This window comes from Exserohilum turcica (assembly GCF_000359705.1).
Source record: "Exserohilum turcica Et28A unplaced genomic scaffold SETTUscaffold_1, whole genome shotgun sequence".
NCBI classification, from domain to species: domain Eukaryota; kingdom Fungi; phylum Ascomycota; class Dothideomycetes; order Pleosporales; family Pleosporaceae; genus Exserohilum; species Exserohilum turcicum.
This window is the reverse complement of record NW_007359914.1, coordinates 3,950,008-3,968,873: the sequence shown is the minus strand read 5'-3', so window position 1 is coordinate 3,968,873 and position 18,866 is coordinate 3,950,008. Positions and strand designations below refer to the sequence as shown.

Sequence of the window (18,866 nt, the reverse complement as noted above, 5' to 3'; positions counted from 1 at the left end):
CGTTCTCCAGTTGTTCGTCATTGCCATGGTCCCCCCCAGCCCTCTGCTTACATACTTACTGCCTGTAGTCGCCCTCTGCAACATCGCTACCACCGCCCTCGGCTTGCTTGCGAGTCTACCCCCCCCCCCCAGCCCGTCAGCAAGACCATCTCCCGCAGGCCTGCAGGCAGCTTTGTGCGCCCTCTCCCCGCTGCTCTCGCCGATTGCGACGACATCGCCGCCCCGCGAGGCCATAGTCCACACATCCATACAGAATAGGCAATCAGAGCAGTAGCCCCCCCAGCAATCACGCTACCCCACAGTCCTTCGCCATCCTCGCGCCCCGGCCCTCCCCGTCCGCCCAGTCTGACGATGCGAGTGTAGTCGCTGCACAGAGCGAGACGCGCAAGATGGGCGCCGACAGGAGCAACGGCGCCGCCTCTTCGACCACGGAAGCCGTCGCATCCGGATCCGACGAGAAAACACCGCTGCTCGAGCAGTCTCCAAGAGGACCCTACGAAGACACGACGCGGCGACGCAGATGGCTGTACCCGCAGCGCATCTCTGATGGCATCGTTGCCGTGGCAGCTGTGTTGGCGACCCCCTTTGTCTATACGGGGCAGTGCTTAGTCGCCTGCTTCTACTACGACAACGACGGCCACTTTTCCTTTTTAGCCCCTGTGTATCATATTACGCGCACCTTTACACGCGGGCGCCGGAAGAAGGTGGGCGCACATGCAGCGCGAGCCCCAGGAACCACAGGGAGCAACGAGAAGACGACGCGCAAACGCCGCAGCTCGAGCATCAAGCAGCCCTCGGCCAAGCAGCCCGCGCGGCGCTCGCTGTCTATTGCATCCAACTCCACCGCCATGACGTCCGACTCGGAGAGCGAGCGGCCTGCCACGCGCGACGACGACTACGACAGCCCGTCGCGCAACACGCGCTCCAAGTCGAGTATGCTGTCACGGGCCGACGAGATCGCCCCCGCAAAGAGATCGATCCGCATCACACTGCACCACAACGAGGACGCCCTGAGACAGCGCAAGGCAGCAAAGAAGGCCCAGTCGTCCAAAAGCAATTCGGTTGCATCCGAGACGGCAGCCTCGCTCAAGTCGCCTACCGGCCCGGCAACCGTGTCGGCCAAACAGTTGACCAAGTTCCCACGCGCGCCTCAACCCCCGCGCCCGCTGGTGCCACGGCGTCAGCCATCTTATTCGGCCAAAGGCACATCGGCCGTCGGGCCGCACCAGAAAACGCTGATTATCGATCTCGATGAGACATTGATCCACAGCATCGTCAACGGCGGCCGCTTCCAGACGGGCCATATGGTCGAGGTGAAGCTGCAGGCATCGGTAGGCGCGGGCGGGCAGGTCATTGGCCCCCAGGTGCCGCTCTTGTACTACGTCCACAAGCGGCCGTACTGCGACGACTTCTTGAAAAAGGTAACGAGGGCAGCTGGGTGTCTTGCCGGCGCGTGTAGCTGACATTCTGAGCAGGTCAGCAAGTGGTACAACCTGATTATATTCACCGCATCGGTCCAAGAGTACGCCGATCCCGTCATTGACTGGCTGGAAGTGGAGCGCAAGTACTTTGCGGGAAGATACTACCGGCAGCACTGCACTGTGCGCAACGGGGCTTACATCAAGGACCTTGCGCAGGTCGAGCCGGACCTGAGCAAGGTCATGATTCTTGACAACAGCCCCTTGAGCTACGTCTTCCATCCAGGTAAGATGGCGCCCTGGGCCCGGACGCCCCCCGACTGCCGGCTATTGTGTACTGACGCGGGCAACAGACAATGCAATTCCCATTGAGGGCTGGATCAGCGACCCGACGGACCACGATTTGCTGCATCTGATCCCACTGCTCGAGGGCTTGCAGTATGTCACCGACGTGCGTGCACTGCTTGCGCTGCGGCTTGGCATGCCAGCGTCGGCGTAGTCAGGTAGCCACAGCTTTGGTGGCATTCGCTTCTGTATCTCGCCTTCTAATACTCCCTGTACCATAGATCTGTTGACTAGGCCGAGCAGTTGGCTATGTAGCGTGTTGAGGTGATACCCAAGATGATAGTTTGTTCACGCTGCCGCGCCTGTCTGACGCTGTCGTTGCCGTCGTCGTCGTCGTCCAAGGCTTCATTTACGGGAAGCAAGTTTTTGTTACTCATGGCAAAGAAGCCTCCCCGCACCCGGCCCAGAGGCTCCAGCCAGCCGTGCGTGCAAGTCGTCGCATGGGCCTGTCGTCTCGCCCACGTTGCCGAGCACGGCCGCGCTCCCCCCACGCCCGCCCAATGGTGCTGTGTGTCCGGGCCATGACAGGGCCGCCTACACGGCCTCACCCACCCTCCTCTTACACATTGCGCTTATCATACGCATCCATTCAGCCCCACGACGACACCCATTTCTTCTCCCGTGGCGCCATACAGCGCTGCAGTTGCTCTACGTTTGCGCCAGTCCATATTCTAATTTAAACCCTTATTATATCTGCGCGCCGCTGCCCCTGCCGCCTCCATGCCTCTGCCATGTCACTGCCGCTCAACGTCGAGAGTCTATATTGAATATTCTGTGCCAATGCATCCGCTATTCAAAACACAGTGGCGCTCCAGTTCCAGCTCTCTCCCAAAATGGCTTCACGGACGGAAACCACTGACCTAACAATGCCCCATCCTGCGTGCGTCTTTTCCCTTCCTCGCCCACCCCTCGCACCCAATCTAACCCAGCCCATAGCCCAGCCACACCGTTGTTCGATGATGCAGTCGCCGCAATACGCAACTCGATCATGCGAGAGCACAGCTCTTACTTCCAGAGCAATGCGACGGCGGCGTCGTTGATGGATGAGCTGCGTCGCGTCTCTGTTGGCAACGGCGCCGCAGACCCAACCGTGGTGGCTTGCAGCCGAAAGTTGGTGTTATTTATCCGGGCTTTTGCGCCATACTTTGACGTTCTGAGTACTTGCATCACGCTCCGGCCAGAATGGGTCCATTGGTTTTGGGGCGCAGTCCGCCTCGTAGTCAAGGTAACATGGCATTCCAGCTAGCTGACTGTAGGCTGTACTAATGCCAAGACAGATAAGTAGCGACTACCTTCTGCTCCTGGAGAAAGCCGCCGACATGTTCGAGGCTATTGCCCACGTACTGCCTCCTTATCAGCACATGTACAATGCCTCTAGCCAACACACCGCTGAACCGTATCTGAAAGAGGAAGACGGTGACCTGGCAACGCTCCTATCTCATGTCTATGCCGACCTTGTACAGCTGTTTCTGGAAATCTACCGCATCTTCTGCCGAGGCACTCAAGGTACGTTGTAGCTTCTCTGATTCAAGGCCGCGTCGTCAAAATGATCAATCGTTGCGCCTTTGGCTTGTGCATGTTGAATCAGTCACCGTCGATGCCCATTGGCTCTTCCATGTGGACACAGACCTATATCTAGTAGCATATGCGTTGGGATCATGCAGGCTGACTCTTGGTGCAGCCCACGCAGTGTCATGGCGGCCACTCGACTCTAGATTAACGCGTTTAGAGGTGCGATTAGGTAAACATAGAAGATGGCTAGAGAGAGAAACACAAAACCATGTCCAGCAATATGCCGACGTGTCACATTATCGAAAGCAGTACCTTGACTTTCTACGCAACCAAGAGCGAATCAGAGCCAGCGACATTCCAGAGAATGAAGGGCAAAGAACCGCAAAGCGATGGAGGAGAGTGGAGAAAGCGCGGAGCTGGCTTTGCAGCTCATCTGCCCTGAGCCAAGTCGACCGCCGCCCTGAGCCATACAATCCCGACTCGTGTGCATGGTTCTTACAGACTTCGGTTTACTGCAAATGGAGGAACCGACCGTTTGAAAAGACAGTGGCCAACGATGCGGATTTCTTGGTGAACAGTTGGCAGCATCGAGTGCTCTTCATACAGGGTATGCTGGCTGTCTTCCTCATCCTTGATAACAGGGTACTAACTCGGCATAGCACAAGTCGGTTTTGGTAAAACTTTGATTTCGCACTCAGTAATTGATAACCTTGTGGCTGAGGCCGAGGATCCCGATTTCTGTGGCGAGCCACCCGCCATCGCATACTATCATTTCAATCGCCTCCATTCAGAACACAACAATCCGGACGATGCCTTCCGCGCTATTGCATGTCAGCTGCTTCAAGCGCACCACAACGATCACTCAACTCTGGATGCTGTGTGCCTTCTACTACGCAAAACTTCATTTCGAGAACACGCAACTACCGATGAGGTGATGAACTTTCTGGCCTTGCTTTTACGGCAGCACCCTACCTATTTGGTGATTGACGGTATCGACGAGTGTATTGATATGGAGGGTTTCTTGACATTACTAGCAAGATTGTGCCGGGTTTCTGACACAAGGGTCATCTTGTTCTCCAGACCAGACTTGAAGATACCGTTGGAGTACCAAAAGTGGGCATCCGATGCCCCCCACATTTTCGCTCTCACGAGCCAGCATAACTCAGCGGCTATTGAAGGCTTTCTGGCACCAGAACTGAACCGCCTGGCAGATCAAGGCTTTTTTGGGATATCGATGGACCGGACGCTCATTCCACAGCTCACACAGACAGCAAATGGCGAATTTTTATGGGCCAGCATGCTGCTCAGATTCCTTCAGTCGCCTATTCTTTCATCAGAAGAACGAGTTACTGTTATTCTCCACACCCAATCATTGCAAGGTTTGGGCCCGCTTTACCGTACCATGCTTGATGCGCTGGCGCGTCATTCACAGCACAAGAAGCGAATCATTACTGATTGTTTCCGCTGGCTATCTCACGGAATTCATCGCATGGAGCCAGCTGCGCTACGAGCGGCTTTGTGTACATACGATGCAGAAATAAGTGAGACCCATACAGTGGATATCGTAAACGCATTGGACGAGCTCACCTGCGGTCTTCTTCTGATCAAAGATGACAGTATCCTTTTCGCCCACGAATCCGTGTGCGACTTTCTTCAGTCTCCCCATTCCCACGACTCGGAATTCAGCTTGTACGATGAGAGTAGTGTACATGCGCATCTCGCAGCAAACTGTCTCTCTTATCTTGCCTACGACATACCGAAGCGCCCACTTGGTGCTCTTCAACCTCATATTCCACCCACACCACCTGTGGAATCTACGAGTAGCAGTGCGAGTCAGCGTACAATGGCATCTGCAGATAGCGGATACAAGTCACTGTCCTCATCAGACGTCGATAACAACAATCCCGTGGCATCTATCGTGCCTACTCCACGCAACAACTCAAGAGCAAGCAGTATACGCACTGTACCTTTCGACACTCAACTTCCGTTTCTACGCTACGCCGCACTCTTCTGGCCTATACACTTAAGTCGTGCGTTATCCCTGTCTTCTCACCACTCTACTGCATTGGCAAGGGATACACTAGCCTACCTTCCTGCCTTGGGCGCGTTCCTCTCGTCGCGCTTCGCCGTCACGTCATGGGTCGAGGCTTCTTTCCGATACAACCTCCCTCCCACGCTCACACGCCTCATCGGACCACTATCCGACTTGAAAGGCGAGATCTCGCCTTCGACCACGAAGGGCAGGGAGCTGAGACTGGCGGTGAATGAGATGAGGGTTTTGAGTGACAAATTGGCTTCTTTGAAGAGAGAATACGAAAGTATTATGCGGCAGAATCCAAGTCTGATCTGGCAGATGGATGAACCGGGTGCGGAACATTACTGGCCAGTTTGGGAAGATGTTATTGCAAATGGGAGTATGCGGTGACAAGACGATGATGGTATAGACTATATTGCGCTCATTTCCTACAGTGTATTTTTTTTCTCAACCCTTTTTATGGTTCATAGAGTATATTCCCGGTAGTGGCTTCATTGCATTCTGTACGTCAGATCATTGTTCGCCGCAGTCATGTGACTAAAAGAGGCCTTACCTGCATGAAGCCATTCAGAAGATAAGAGGAACCGATTGTAAACGCACCAGATGATCCAAATTCTTGTTTGAGTGTTATAAATAGACCATACATGGAAAACATGTCAAGGCACTTACACCGGCCGCCAGTCATGTGACCTCGTGTGCGGAGTGCGCCATTCGCGATTGGCCAATGGGGCACGACACGTACAACGACCTTAACTGCACCGTACAGCAAGCAGCACCGCACCGCACAGCTCCAAGCCACCAACGACAATGCACCAAGGCATTCCTTCGATTACCGGTCTTTTCGATACTTCCAACTGCACGCAATTCAAGTAACCCCAAAAAATAAAGATTCTACCACTACCAACCCCGCAAATCCGCAGCCAACCATGGCAACAGCAGCAGCAGCACCCCCACCATCGACCCTCTACACCCTCTCCTTCTTCATAGCCACACTCACCACGCTACTCGTCGCCGCCTCCCTCCGCCTCCTCGCCATTCTCCCCTCGGCACGCTCCAGCACAAAAACAAAAACATCGCCGCTGCGCCGCTCGCGGCCGCTCGCAACCCGCGTGCTCATCGTGCTCGGATCCGGGGGCCACACGCACGAAATGCTGCGGCTCCTGCGCGACCTCGATCCGAGGAAATACACGCACAGGACGTATGTTGTGAGCAGCGGCGACGCGTTTTCCGCAAAGCGCGCTGTGGCGTTTGAGCGCGAGATGGAGGAGCGAGAGCGGGCGCGGGTGCAGGCAGAGGTACAGGCGCAGGAGAAACAGCAGCAGTGTGGGGATGTCGAGCCGCAGAATGCAACAACGACGCCAGGGTCCACGCGGCCAGTGATGAAACTCACGGATACAGAGGGCCACACGCGGGTTTTGGATGTAAAATGTGTGGCAGACAGGACAGAGGCGTGTACAGGACCGCAGCACTATGATGTTGCTGTTGTACCGCGCGCGCGCAGGATACACCAGTCGTTGGTGACGACGCCGCTGTCGTGCTTGCGTACTTTACTCGCGTGCTTTAAGCCGTTGTTGGGAGCGACGACAACGACAACGACAACGACGACAACAACAACGCGCACACGTCGGGGTCCCAAGACGCCGTATGAGGCTGTGGCTGCGGATGCTCCTGATCTGATTATTACAAACGGCCCGGCTACAGCGGTGATAGTTATCCTCGCTAGCCTGATCCTGCGCTTCTTCGATATCAAGGGCGTCGAGAGCAGGGGCAAGTGCAGGACCATGTATGTAGAGAGTTTTGCACGGGTCAAGACGCTGAGTTTAAGCGGGAAACTGCTGCTGCGCGTTGTAGACCGGTTCCTGGTGCAATGGGAGGAGCTAGAAGGGGCTGGTGGGCGAGCAGAGTACTGGGGCGTGCTCGTTTGATCAAGCAACGTTATTGCATACAGTGAGTGGGAAGAAGAAGATGTGGATATGCATGTGGGAAAAAAAAATCGGCGTTTGATGTACATTGACAGCGAAGATACCCCGCAACACAACGACCACTAGGCCACTCACAGGGCCTGGTTTGAGTTGCTGCTTCAGTTGGTGCTATATGTACAACGTATATGTTACAACTCTCTTGCTCAAGACGGCAAGCAACCACGAGCTAAGCCCAGCAGACCAAGCAGTTTAGTCTAGCTCCTGGTCAGGGAACTGCTTCTTTCCCAGGTAGGGCTTCGCGGCCTTCTTCTGCATGTGCTGTCCCAGCGCAGTCAAGAGGCTCTCCTGATCCACAAGAGGCTGCTTCTTCAGTGCCTCGGCCTTCTTCCTTTGGTCTAGCTCCCATCTCAACTGCATGGGCGTCTTCATCGCATCGGCCGCCCGCTTTCGCTCCTTGGCAATCTCGCGTGCAAGTACACCCTGTTCAGAGTGCTTGTTGATCTTAATGCGGGGCGCTTTAGGATCCCGCTCCTTCTTCATCTTGATGGAGAAGTCGTGGATTTCGTCGCGGAGTTCTTCGCTAAGAGTATCAGGGAAAGGCGGTGTAGCTAGGGTGTAGGACATGGAATCTGCTCTCTCGACTATGTTGCGCGTTGTGTCTACATCGTTGTAGGCTTCGGGGAGATCAAGGTCTTTGCTTCTCGGAGGCGAGGTCTTGAGCCTCTCTCGTTGTTGCTTCTCAATCTCAGTCAAGTTCTCTTCAATATCGTCCGTCTTCAGGGCACTGGAGTCTTGTTGTTCACTGCTCTTTTTGTTGCTACTTCGCCAGCGGTCCAGACTGGAGAATGGTTGGCTGATGGTGGCCACGGTCTTCTTGAACCATGAGCGACTGTCTGCGCTCTTCTCTTCCGTGGTAGCAACCTCTTCTGTCCACTCTTCGCGTTCCCATGGCCATTCAATGCGGTGATTGGTACCTGCAATGTAGCGGTCAAAGACAGGAAGACCATTGCGAGGGTCGTATTGATGCTCCTCTGGTATTTCGGAGTTGCCATAGTCGGTTCCAGTGTAAGGGTCGATGCCGGTTGTGTGTCGCTCCATGAATATTTTTTCCACCATGACGTCCTTGTAGCGCTTTACGCCTCCTTGGTTGATCTCAGAGGGTATCACGAGGCGCACGTGGTCAAGAGGAATTGCCACTTCGGCCTCGCGCTTAGGTCCCATATCTTCTTCAGCGGCACTAAAGACAGCAGAGTCGAAGTATTGCTAAGGAAAATGTCAGTGATCTCATGTACGGCACAAGGGCATACATAGCACATACCATGTTCAGGTCTTTTATAACAACCTCGTGCGTACGAGACATAATATCCCGCACGACACCAATTTTGCCAGCATCTTTGCCCTTGAGGATCACGACACGGTCGTCCTTTACGATTGGGAAGTACTTCTTGTTGTCGACAACCAACGGGTACTCTAACTCTAATCCCTTCTTCTCCCTCACTGCGTTGCGGTGCTTGAGTGTCTTAACGGGTATTTCAGGCTTCTGTAACCGGGCTGCACTGAGGGCGCCATACTTGTCTGCGTCTGGGCCAATGGCACGGTTGGGCCTCAAAGGGCCCAGCTTCCAGTCCTCTTTGGCATTTTTCAGGGCCCGTCTCTTGGCTCCTTTGATGTGCTCATTCTCCCACATCATGCGCTGGAGGGCGGCTTGCTTGGACTCCCAGCGCTCTTGCTTGAGTTCTTGCCGCTTCTTCCGCTCTCGCTCGTGCCATTGAATTGCGTTCTTGACTTTGCGGATCTCCTTGAGCCTCTTAGCCTGGCGGGCAGCGTTGCGCCCTGGCCGGACGACTAATTGGCTCATGGTGGGTAGGGTAGCGGCGATGGACGTGGTTGTGCGAGGGATTTGCGGACTACCGAGCCATTGAACAGCGGGCGGGGACGGGTGCTAAGTAGCAATGGAGTTGCCGAATATGTTGATACTGGCAACGGGACCGCAATGCCTGGCTGGGGCTGCGTCGGTGTCGCGGCGATGGATTGGCGGGGGGTCGGCCCTCTTGGTGGTCATCAGTGCATTCGACATGGTGAACCAAATTTCCGCGCCGGCGCCCGGGCGGTGTGTCAGCGACGACATTCTGCCAGGCCAACACAGCTGAACAATGACATAGTGCAACCCTCTTCTCCCATCACAACACCCGCCTGCTGTCTCGTTCAACATGACGCTCTTGCGGCGCAGATTGCGCTGCCATTACTGCAATGTTCAGTCACGAGACAGCGTCTCACAGACGCCCAAGACATACCACTGTCCGCATTGCGACGCCGTCAATCACTTTGACGAGGTAAACGGCCCCGGAACATAAACATGGCAACCCTCGACTGACGTCTACCCAGCGCGGAAACATTACTGATCCACCGATAGAAGAGATCGCAACCGCTCCTGCATCCTTCTTTCACAAACACATACCCTCGCGCTCACTGTCGCCTTTCATGTCCGCGCCTGCCGACGACATCTTCTGCGACGACTGCCAGCACAACCAAACACTCTACACAAGTCTACTCGCCGAGTTTCTACCAGACGAAGACGACCCCGAATATGACAAGTACCTTGCCGCCTACGACGAATACAAGGTCGAGCTCGAGGAGCGTTATCCGCAAGTCTGCAAATACTGCCTGCCCCGGGTCCAGAATCAAATACGGAATGCGAATCATGTAGCCAGAGCCGACAACCTGGCGCGCATAATGGAGGCGAGCAAAGAGAGGCGCACAATTGTATACACATCGCGACAGACGTGGACGCTCCGGGCCATTTCGCTGGCCAAGTGGACTTACATGGCGAGCACGGTAGTGGGACTGCTCTGGCATGCCGCTGGGTTGATCATGGTACCAAAGGAGGATATTCGGGATGGTCAGATCTTCAGTTGGAGCGCCTGTGCGCACCAGGCATTGCTCTCACGCGCAGTCGACGACATCTGTGTATTTTCGCCATATATAGTCAAATGGCTGCAATACGCTGTCATTGCCGACCTGCTCACCATCTGGTGGAACCCCAAGCTGAAGCTCAAGACAAACAGTCTGACGGGGAGAATGCAGGGGCTCAAGTCGCTCTGGTCAATACGCTGTGCCGTGGTCATTCTCCGTTTCGCCAGCCTCTACTACTGGCAGCACACGCCAATCGACAGCGACAAACTGCAGAGCTTCCGCTACACCCACATGGTCATGGCCGGCGTACTTGCTCTCTCGTCTCTCCTGACCTGGAAGACGGTCCGCATCGTCTACGGCGCCGCACCCACCTTCCCAAAGGCAGCCCAAGAGCCCGTCCTCAGCGCACCCAGCAGCGCGAAGAAAGAGAGAAGAGGCTCGTACCATCCTGCACACCCCCAAGCAGATCTCTTCGACAGCATGGCACATTCCTTCGCCTCAGGCATCCAAGGCTACCAGGAATCCTCTCCAGCCCCTCCATCACCAACGCTCACCGAATCATCCTACACGACGGGCGCAACAGACGCCACGACGCCCTTTGCCCAGCGCAACGCCTTCCTCGACATGGACGTCGACGACATGGACTGGACCCCCACCAAAGGCCGCTTCGCCTCTCAAACGCCCGAAGTCCTGCCCAACCAATTCTCCAGGCGCCCAACAACAGCAGCCTACCAACAACAGCCTTTGTCGCCCTCGCCCAAGCCAAGAGAACCCCACTCCATCTTCGCCCGCAAAGACCCAAACCCCTTCCGCCACCGCGTCCCCGCTGCACCCCCCACCTCGCTCGCCGCAAACCGCAAGCCCGACCCGTGGAAACGCGCCGTGTGGGCGCCCCCGCTCAAAGAAAGCATGCCCAACTTCTTCAAGGAGCAAAAAAACGCGAGGCCCGCTGATGATGGCTCCGAAAACGCCAAATCAACACATGGCCTCGAGGGCACCGGCGTCCCCAGAAATGTAAAGAGAGATGCTGAGCTCTTTGCTAGCCCAAAGCTCAAGTATGATTACTATGGTACTATGAAGGATACCGGGCTTGAGGATACCTTCAATTCCTTGTTCTCAAAGTAGGGGGGGGGAGAAAAAAAAGGGGGGACCGGAAAAATATTGCCATCTTTCGTAAACGGTGTTGGATCAGTGAGCGTCCAGATTCATTCCTTTTCACATTTTTCCCTTTCTTGTTGTTCTCTTTCTCTTCTTATCTTGAGATGAGGGGGGAGGATGGGTACCGCATGGCTTGGCGTTTTGTTTGAGATACCCGGCGGCACTTCTTTTGTATAGTAGATAGACATTGGTCGGGGTTTGAAAGCCGCACACCGGGATTCATCTGTCATAACATTTCCTTTGTAGTACTAGTACGCAAACAATAGATTACATATGGGTAACGCATGTGACATGAGTCGAAGGAGCAGTCAGCTGCCATGTTCTGCTTGAGACATGTTGAAACAGTATAGCCGAGGTAACCGCCGTGGCTTGTAGCAGCCCACCAAGACGTTACACAGTATCAGACAACACGCCATCAATGAATAGGCAGACAGAATGGGCGCTTGAACGAGCCAGATTCTCTATCTAACCCTCCAGCATATCATGACTTTCATATGCCGAGTAGAAGCACAGATATCCCCAATGCAAAGACTCCTGTAACCCCCCGCAGTGAATCGCGGATTCCATCATTCGTTCATGGCGGGCTGGTGGTCTGCGTTCGTTTCCTTCCTTGACTCCGTGTAGGTCAGCACTCTATGACCTGGGCTTCTCCTTCTTCTCCTTCCACAGTGCCGAGAGACCGACACCGGAAACCTTGACAACCTTGAAACGGACACCGGGAATATCACCCTTGGCCTTGCCCTTACGACCGAAACCGGCAAGGAGGACTTCGTCGTTCTCGTCCACAAAGTTCAAGCAACCGTCGTTGGGAACTGTCTCGCGTTAGCCAAGTCTTGTTGGGTGTGCATCGCCACAGGTGCCTCCTGTGGTCCTGTTCATCTCCAGAGCTTGTTTGACATACCGAAAGCAGTGACCTTCTTTCCGTTCTTGATCAACTGAACCCTGACACACTTGCGGATAGCGGAGTTGGGCTGCTTGGCCTCAACACCGACCTTCTCGAGGACGATGCCCTTGGCGTGGGAAGATCCACCAAAGGGAGAAGACTTGAAGGCGGTTCCGAGGAGACGCTTCTTGTAGTGCATGTCCGCCCATCGCTCATCGCGGCGGTGGTTGCGGAGCTTGCGGGCAGCGTTGAGACCTCTTGGTTGTCCTGGGAGAGAGTGTGAGCAAGCTACATCGTGGACCGTGATGGTGGGGGTAGCTAGGATGGGTGCTCGTTGAAATTGCACGCATTAGGTGCATCTGAGGAGATGGATTGCGTACCTTTACCCATGATTGCGGTGTTGACGACGGATGTGCTGTAGAGTGGGTGGTTAGTGTCGCGAACGTCGAGGTGGGAGGAGAATTCCAACCCAGACTTGTGTGCGCACGGGCCCTTGGCATCGCTTCCTCAGTGGCTAGCGCATGGCAGGGGTCGGGCTTATCTTATCGGCCCATCGTCATTCGATCCGAGCCGACGGCTTGAGGAGCACTGGCGCTGGCACCAGCATCGCAGCTGTCAAAGCTCATGGTCCCAACCATACCGGTCTTCAGTTAGCTTGCGAAGACTAGATAGAGTGTCTAGAATTCGGGGGGCACAGTGTCTGGTGTGCCGACCAGCTGCTTGGTTGAAGAGCCCGTGGCAGCACAGCCACCGTCCCACATCTGCACCCCGTAAACATCACACTGCATGCTCCACCATGTCATCCAAAGACGACAAGAAAATCACAAAGACGCAGACGAACCGTCTGCCTGCGCCCGCGCTGTTCGTCGGACCGCCATCGCACAATGCATCCAACACATCATTACATGAGATTCGCGCACCCGCAAAGTCCCCCTTAGTCCGCCAGCGGTCCCTACTTTCTCCAGACGCCAAACGGCCTCTCCCCCCAAATGCCAGCAACGATGTCGACCACTTCAGTCCTACATCGTCGAACCCCTCGGCGCCATTTCAACGACGACAGCGACAACAGAGCCAAGCAGCCGACGCCGAGGCCTCATCTCGAGCCGAAGCAATATGGGCCGAGATGCAGAATACGTTAGAGGAGGTGGAACTGAGCGCCATCAAAGGCCCAGGCATGACCGTCTTTGGATCCGAGCACTCGCGGGCTCTGGACGAGCTGCGAAAAGCCCAGATTGAGCTCGCAAAGGCATGGGCACGTTCTGAAGAAGACGAGCACACGCCCAAGGAGCAGCGGCAGAAGAAGTCGCAAGAAAACAAAGCGACGGACCTGCAGCCCCAGAGCCTGGTAAATGCTCGCGGTGCTACTGCTCCGGAAAAGGGCGAGAAGCTGTTTGATAGGACAAAGCTGGAAGAAGAGACGGAGAAGGATATCGAGTTGAGCCGGAAGAGGAGAGAGGAGAATGACCGGTATTTTGAAAAGGTGAACCAGGGTGTGCAGGAAGTGGTTGTGCGACTGGAAGAGGTGGCAAAGGCAATGAGAGGGGTCGAAAGCGAAAGCAAGGAGATTTGGGGTCATGGCAGCGACGAAAGCGTAGACACCGAAAGCGTGACTTGACATGGAGGAGTCGTTATATGCATTACTAGTAGGACTCCCGCACACACAGCGATCTATGGTGTCTGCTGCCACTACTCGCCAAGTTCCGAATGAGACGACTTCATCAATCTCTAACGAGTAGATGAAGCGCAGTGACATGGAATATCAAGACAAAGAAGTGAACCTGAAGCGTAAAAGAGTTGGCAGATCTGGCCAAGCCGGCAAGTTCACCAAGTTTGGGGATATCTGGAGTAGCACGGAAAAGCATTATTTTAAGGATAGAGAGATGAACCACTCGGAAAAGGTAATACTTCCTGTTTAGAAATATACATATATATATAAATTCTTGAACACCGCTTGGGTCAAAAATAAGGGTCTAATAATCTAATCTAGATGGATATCTCAATGTTCAGAACTGAACTCTCTCGTGTACCTCCCGAAGTTCACCGTCTATTAGAAACACCTTCAGTCAAAAGAGCTCTTGAAGACCCATCGCTGGTCCTCTGGGTGCTGGAATGGCACACCAAGCTCGAACAGTGTGCAAACTGCGTCGGCAAAGTCCTTGAAGAAAGCATCGTTGTCCTTGGCATACAAGTTGGTGTATTGCCTGAAGCCCTTGTCCTTGACAAGCTCCATGTCTGTGGGCAGCATCATGAGGCTCTTGGTCTTGACATCCTCAAACTGCTTGGGGCCGTTCCACTTCTTGTACTGCCACTTCTCCTCTAGGAGGAGCTTGTAGTAGTCGTTGGTCAGGGTAGTTGGGGAGAAGGTCCAGGGACCGTCGTAGCCCGAGCGGTCAGTGTGGCAGCGGCCGAGGGCGTGGGCACCAGACAGAGCAACCATGGCACGATCATCGAAGCCCATACGACCAAAGATGGCACGGATGTGGCTGCCATCCTTGCTGGCATCGGGCAAGCGGCCGTCGGGCGTGCAGAAGGAGACGTCACGGTCGTTGCGGCCAGCGCGGTAAGGAATCTTGGGGCCCTGCATCTCTTGGATGGCGCAGACACCGCCGAGGATCCACAGGTCGGAGTAGGTGATCCATGGGAAAGCCTGCTTGACGGGCTCGAGGAAGTCACGGGCAGCCTTGAGACCAGCATTGGCACCGTGGTCACTCTCGGGGGCAAAGCGCATGGTGGCGCCGTTGGAGCCACCAGTGCCAGTCTGCTTGTCGTAGCTGTAAAGTGTGAGTTTTGTGTCCTGGGGGGGGAAAAGGAACCGTTGCATGTACTCACGTTCCCGAAGCGTGCCATGCCAAACGCAGCAGCACAGGGCCGTAGCTGCCGTCGTCGTACTCGTCGAACTCCTGCAGCCGCTTGGCAATCTCGTCGTAGACCTTCTGGTAGTCCTCAAATCGGGGGGTGAAGACCTTGGTGCTGGCCTGGCCGAACAACTCGGGCTTGTACGTGTAGAGGCTGTAGACACCAGCACCGAGAAGCAGAGCGCCGGCACCCCAGGCTAGGCCCGTGGGGTTTCCCTCGTGCTTGTCAGGGCCGTCTTCCTGCGAGGCATATCCGCGGCGCTGGCTGCGGAAGGCATTCTGTGCGGGAGCGACAAAGCGGGCAGGGGAGCGGGTGGCGGTGGTGCGGAAGGAAGGCGCCGCGGTGCGCAGGGCGCGAGAGAAGCTGCGAGAGGCCGATGCCATTGTAGTGGTGTTTGCTGTGTGGCTGTATGTGTGTGTCGATAAGGCTCGCGTCGACAATGCTCAATTGGTGGGAGCAGGCAAGGAGACAAAGGAGAGAGCCAGAGAAGGAGCGACGGCGGGCAACAAAAGGATACGCGCACACGGAGCGAGCTCTTAAAAAGTTAATCCTCAATCTCCCGATGGCGATAATCTTTGTTTCTGGAAGCCACGCTCAGCGACCCACCCGGGCAGTGGCTGCACCAATCACAGGCGCGCGAGGGCGTGGCCGTCTGGACTCTGGCGATTACGATATCTGAGGCCATGGTGGTGCCGTCCAGGGCCGATGGGCAAGCCGTGTTGCCGCTACGCCGGCTGGGAAATTTCTGCTTGCAGGGCGCGGCCAGGACACAGCTGAAGCCAAGCAGCAAGCAGCAAGCAGCCCTGTCGTACAGCCGTCGTGGTGTTGGACGTGTGCTTGTCCTCTCTAGCCCGGCTGCTCTGGACGCTGCCGTGGCGCGTAATCCGACTTCCATGGGCTGCCATTGGCCGTGGCACGGTAGATCGACGCAGGCTACATGCACGCGGGACGAGGGGCGAGGGGCGAGGGGCTGCTATGTGAGGCTCTGCGGCTGCTGCCTCGACCGTGGACGACGACTGGCCATGGCCGCCCTTCACTGCTGTCGTGCCGCCTCAACGCTGGCGGCTGTCGTCGTCTTGCTCGTGCTCTGCGTGCTGGACACGGCGCCTCTCTGGGCCCAACCAGGATGCTGCTGTAGTAAGTAAGCCGTGGGGATGACTCGCACTCGATACCGCGCCCACATGCCGACCGCCTCCGAGAACGGCGCGAACGGCAAAAGTGGACGCCTTCTCCATGGAGTAATTTCCTCGACATGGACATGCACAAGAGCGACAGTTTGCCTGTCTCGGAGCCGGGCGGAGCGTCGGGGAAAAGCGTCAGCTTTCACAAGCAAAAAGCCAATTCCATTCGACATCAGGAGACACCAGTATTAGGTTGACAAGGGCAACAAGCCAATACAAACAACGCCCGCTACCCATTGCCCTCCCCCCATGTGATACCAAGTCTTGACCTAGCGCCTTGCAAGGAAATGCTCATGCCCATGCTCATAACCAAATCCCATGAAATCAGAAGATGCGGCTCCAATGCTCCCAAATAACAAACCAATACAAAAAAAAGATGCTGTCATTATCCAAAACATTACCTCCCCCGTGCACTGCTCAGCCCAGCGTCAAACGCACAAAGGAAGAAAAAAAAACACGTCGAAAAAAAAAGACTCATTGAAACATATGGTGGTGGTCAGCCTGCGGCAGACCCATGATGGTGCCAAGATAGAGATGTGCGTGAGGGTAGGGGTTCATGCTGCCTGTGGGCGTCGAGATGCCGGACGTTGACGCTGTAGGAGGATGCGAGTCGTCTAAGCCCCTCCTGGCTGCGTTTTGTGCTGCCTCCTTGACTATCTTGGGTTTGAGAAGATCCCACGAAGTATTGTTGGGATCCTTGGGGATGGTCACGGCGCGCTTGTACGATGGGCAGGCCTCGAGCTCCTTGATACCAATGGGGGGCGTCAGTTGGGCGGCCTTTTCCTTGAAGTAGGCCTTGCGTCTGGATTTCTTGGAGCTGTACTCGGCCGTCCGGGCAGTTCGCTGCATCTCTTCCCACTGCTCCATCTTCTTTGCAAACGCCTGCCGCTCTTCGATCTTCTGGGCTTTGGCAGCAAGCCATGTGGCAATCCAGGTCGAGGGCTCGGTGGCGTCGGAAGCGCGCTCTCGCAACTCGCGCTTGTACTCGGCAACGAGCTTCTCCACGTCGGACCTTAGATATATTGTCTTGAGTGCATGCGTGCTGGCAGGGCCAACGCCAACGAAATTGCCCCACGAGTCGTAGATGCCGCTCGGAAGGGCGGCGCGGATGAAGGAAACGTCCTCACCGTCTGGTCCCTTGAGCAGAGCCATGGCCTCGTACTCCTTGATGACTTGGTTGGTCAGGCAATCCTTGCACATGCGGCGCAGAAAGGCCCAAAAGGTCTTGCGGGTGTTCTAGACCAGGGGACAGTCAAGTCAACACGTGTCTCATAAGCACACCATGTATACATAACACGAGCAGCACTTACCGGTGCACCGCAGTCCATACAGCCATGGCCATGGCGCAGATGGGCAAATTGGAACTCTGTCAGCCCTGGAGGTGGGTCCGGCATGTCGGTTCCGTAGTAGTAAACCCTGCTATGCTTCCAGAGCATAGGATTGTCCCGCAGAAACCGATAACACGACGCAATCTTGCTGCGCATCTCGAGCAGCTGCGCGGGGTCCGAGTACGACAGTATGATGAACCAGCAGTCGAGGTCGACGCCCTTGGACAGGATCTTGCCCCTCCGTAGGCGGGTGGGCTTGCGTTGCTGCCACTGCTGGGTGAGTAGTGGGCGCGCGGGAGCCGTGGCGAGCGGAGGCGTCGCATTGCTGCCAAAGGACACGGCCGAGGCCGTCGCATGGTCGTGGTCTCTCTTGCCCTCGTCACCCCGCTTGCGCTTCAGACTGCCCTCGACCTTGGCCAAGGGCACATTGTGGGAGCGCACCTCGTGCGCAAATCCCGCACGCTTGCCGGCGGGCGGGCGGCAGTTGATGACCGTCGCATAGGCCTGGTCGGGCGTCTGCAGGAACGGCGTCTGCTTGTTGACTGTAAAGGCGACATATTTGGCATTCACCATTGCGGGTCAGCAGGCCAGCCGCTCGGGGCGAGAGGGGAGGGGGGGCGGAGGCGGAGGCGGAGGCGGAGGCGGAGTCGAGATGGATCGCACGCAGTCAGGCTGGCTGGCGGGGAGGGCGGGCGCTGGGTCAGTTGGCGGGCGGGCGGGCGGGCGGTGGTGGGAGGGGGTGGTGGGAGGGCGGAGGGCTGGAGGAGACAGGAAAGGAGCAGACGACGACGCTGAGACTTTCGCGTGCCCAGGCTGGAGTGAGGTCGGCTGCCGAACCAGACTTGCCCGATGGCAAGGTTGACCCTTTGCATACAAAACCTTGCCCTTGGCCTACCCTGGCCTTACTAAGCTCGACCGCCCTTCACCACGCCTCTGCCTCTGCATAGCGCAGAGCCCGCCAGCGCCAGCCAGCGCCGGTGCCAGCGCCAGCTTTGACATCACCCTGCGGGCCCTGCCACTGCCCGGCATGCGAGCGAGCATCCGCACACACACACATCCACACCCGTCCACATCCATCCACATCCATCCACCCATCCACCCATCCACACCCACCGCACCGCTCGTGCTCTCAGCTCCCGCATGCCCATGCCCATGCCCATGCCAGCACCACCACCAGCGACAGCCAGCACAGGAACAAGCACACGCACATGGCAGCCGGTCCCCCGCGGAACATGCAACCACTCACCCTCGCCCTCCTGCTCAATTAGACCGAGACGCCATGCTGATCACATGGTGCCATCACACGCGAGAGGCG

The 18,866-nt window shown here is 56.2% G+C and overlaps 8 protein-coding genes across 8 annotated transcripts; 5 read left to right on the top strand and 3 right to left on the bottom strand.

Annotated features, from left to right (window-relative positions):
* Positions 1–389: 389 nt before the first annotated feature.
* Positions 390–1,917, top strand: SETTUDRAFT_153299 (uncharacterized protein; the record flags this gene model as incomplete). Its single annotated transcript, XM_008022994.1, has 3 exons — positions 390–1,421; positions 1,476–1,704; positions 1,772–1,917. The coding sequence occupies 3 exons, from the start codon at positions 390–392 to the stop codon at positions 1,915–1,917; spliced, it is 1,407 nt and encodes a 468-aa protein (XP_008021185.1).
* Positions 1,918–2,567: 650 nt separating this feature from the next.
* On the top strand, positions 2,568–5,746 carry SETTUDRAFT_170945 (uncharacterized protein). The gene is made up of 6 exons (XM_008022993.1): positions 2,568–2,643; positions 2,700–2,988; positions 3,041–3,269; positions 3,445–3,882; positions 3,935–5,535; positions 5,581–5,746. Exons 1-6 carry the CDS (start codon positions 2,597–2,599, stop codon positions 5,698–5,700), a joined length of 2,724 nt encoding a protein of 907 aa, XP_008021184.1. The 5' UTR covers positions 2,568–2,596; the 3' UTR covers positions 5,701–5,746.
* Positions 5,747–6,236: 490 nt separating this feature from the next.
* Positions 6,237–7,235, top strand: SETTUDRAFT_86116 (glycosyltransferase family 1 protein; the record flags this gene model as incomplete). Its single annotated transcript, XM_008022253.1, has 1 exon — positions 6,237–7,235. One exon carries the CDS (start codon positions 6,237–6,239, stop codon positions 7,233–7,235), a length of 999 nt encoding a protein of 332 aa, XP_008020444.1.
* Positions 7,236–7,309: 74 nt separating this feature from the next.
* Positions 7,310–9,216, bottom strand: SETTUDRAFT_162766 (uncharacterized protein). The gene is made up of 2 exons (XM_008022992.1): positions 8,551–9,216; positions 7,310–8,495 (listed from the first exon to the last, which is right to left on the bottom strand). Exons 1-2 carry the CDS (start codon positions 9,088–9,090, stop codon positions 7,482–7,484), a joined length of 1,554 nt encoding a protein of 517 aa, XP_008021183.1. The 5' UTR covers positions 9,091–9,216; the 3' UTR covers positions 7,310–7,481.
* Positions 9,217–9,442: 226 nt separating this feature from the next.
* Positions 9,443–11,270, top strand: SETTUDRAFT_170943 (uncharacterized protein; the record flags this gene model as incomplete). The annotated part of the gene is made up of 2 exons (XM_008022991.1): positions 9,443–9,565; positions 9,618–11,270. 2 exons carry the CDS (start codon positions 9,443–9,445, stop codon positions 11,268–11,270), a joined length of 1,776 nt encoding a protein of 591 aa, XP_008021182.1.
* A 672-nt stretch (positions 11,271–11,942) lies between these two features.
* Positions 11,943–13,801, top strand: SETTUDRAFT_86320 (uncharacterized protein; the record flags this gene model as incomplete). Its single annotated transcript, XM_008022267.1, has 2 exons — positions 11,943–12,176; positions 12,791–13,801. Coding segments are annotated over 2 exons (1,245 nt in total), but the record flags the coding sequence as incomplete, so codon positions are not given.
* Positions 13,802–14,245: 444 nt separating this feature from the next.
* SETTUDRAFT_85397 (uncharacterized protein) lies at positions 14,246–15,425 on the bottom strand (the record flags this gene model as incomplete). The annotated part of the gene is made up of 2 exons (XM_008022210.1): positions 14,246–14,957; positions 15,016–15,425. The coding sequence occupies 2 exons, from the start codon at positions 15,423–15,425 to the stop codon at positions 14,246–14,248; spliced, it is 1,122 nt and encodes a 373-aa protein (XP_008020401.1).
* A 1,206-nt stretch (positions 15,426–16,631) lies between these two features.
* Positions 16,632–18,156, bottom strand: SETTUDRAFT_162763 (uncharacterized protein). Its single transcript, XM_008022990.1, has 2 exons — positions 17,534–18,156; positions 16,632–17,459 (listed from the first exon to the last, which is right to left on the bottom strand). Exons 1-2 carry the CDS (start codon positions 18,122–18,124, stop codon positions 16,698–16,700), a joined length of 1,353 nt encoding a protein of 450 aa, XP_008021181.1. The 5' UTR covers positions 18,125–18,156; the 3' UTR covers positions 16,632–16,697.
* Positions 18,157–18,866: the final 710 nt, after the last annotated feature.

Bases quoted from the DNA above. Each gene is read 5' to 3' on its own strand.
- SETTUDRAFT_170945 (XM_008022993.1), top strand. From the start codon at position 2,597: ATGGCTTCACGGACGGAAACCACTGACCTAACAATGCCCCATCCTGC. The intron at 2,644-2,699 runs GTGCGTCTTTTC...CCCAGCCCATAG, and splicing joins CTAACAATGCCCCATCCTGC to CCCAGCCACACCGTTGTTCG. The intron at 3,270-3,444 runs GTACGTTGTAGC...CTCTTGGTGCAG, and splicing joins CTTCTGCCGAGGCACTCAAG to CCCACGCAGTGTCATGGCGG.
- SETTUDRAFT_162766 (XM_008022992.1), bottom strand. From the start codon at position 9,090: ATGAGCCAATTAGTCGTCCGGCCAGGGCGCAACGCTGCCCGCCAGGCT. The intron at 8,496-8,550 runs GTATGTGCTATG...CATTTTCCTTAG, and splicing joins TTATAAAAGACCTGAACATG to CAATACTTCGACTCTGCTGT.
- SETTUDRAFT_162763 (XM_008022990.1), bottom strand. From the start codon at position 18,124: ATGGTGAATGCCAAATATGTCGCCTTTACAGTCAACAAGCAGACGCCG. The intron at 17,460-17,533 runs GTAAGTGCTGCT...CCCCTGGTCTAG, and splicing joins GTATGGACTGCGGTGCACCG to AACACCCGCAAGACCTTTTG.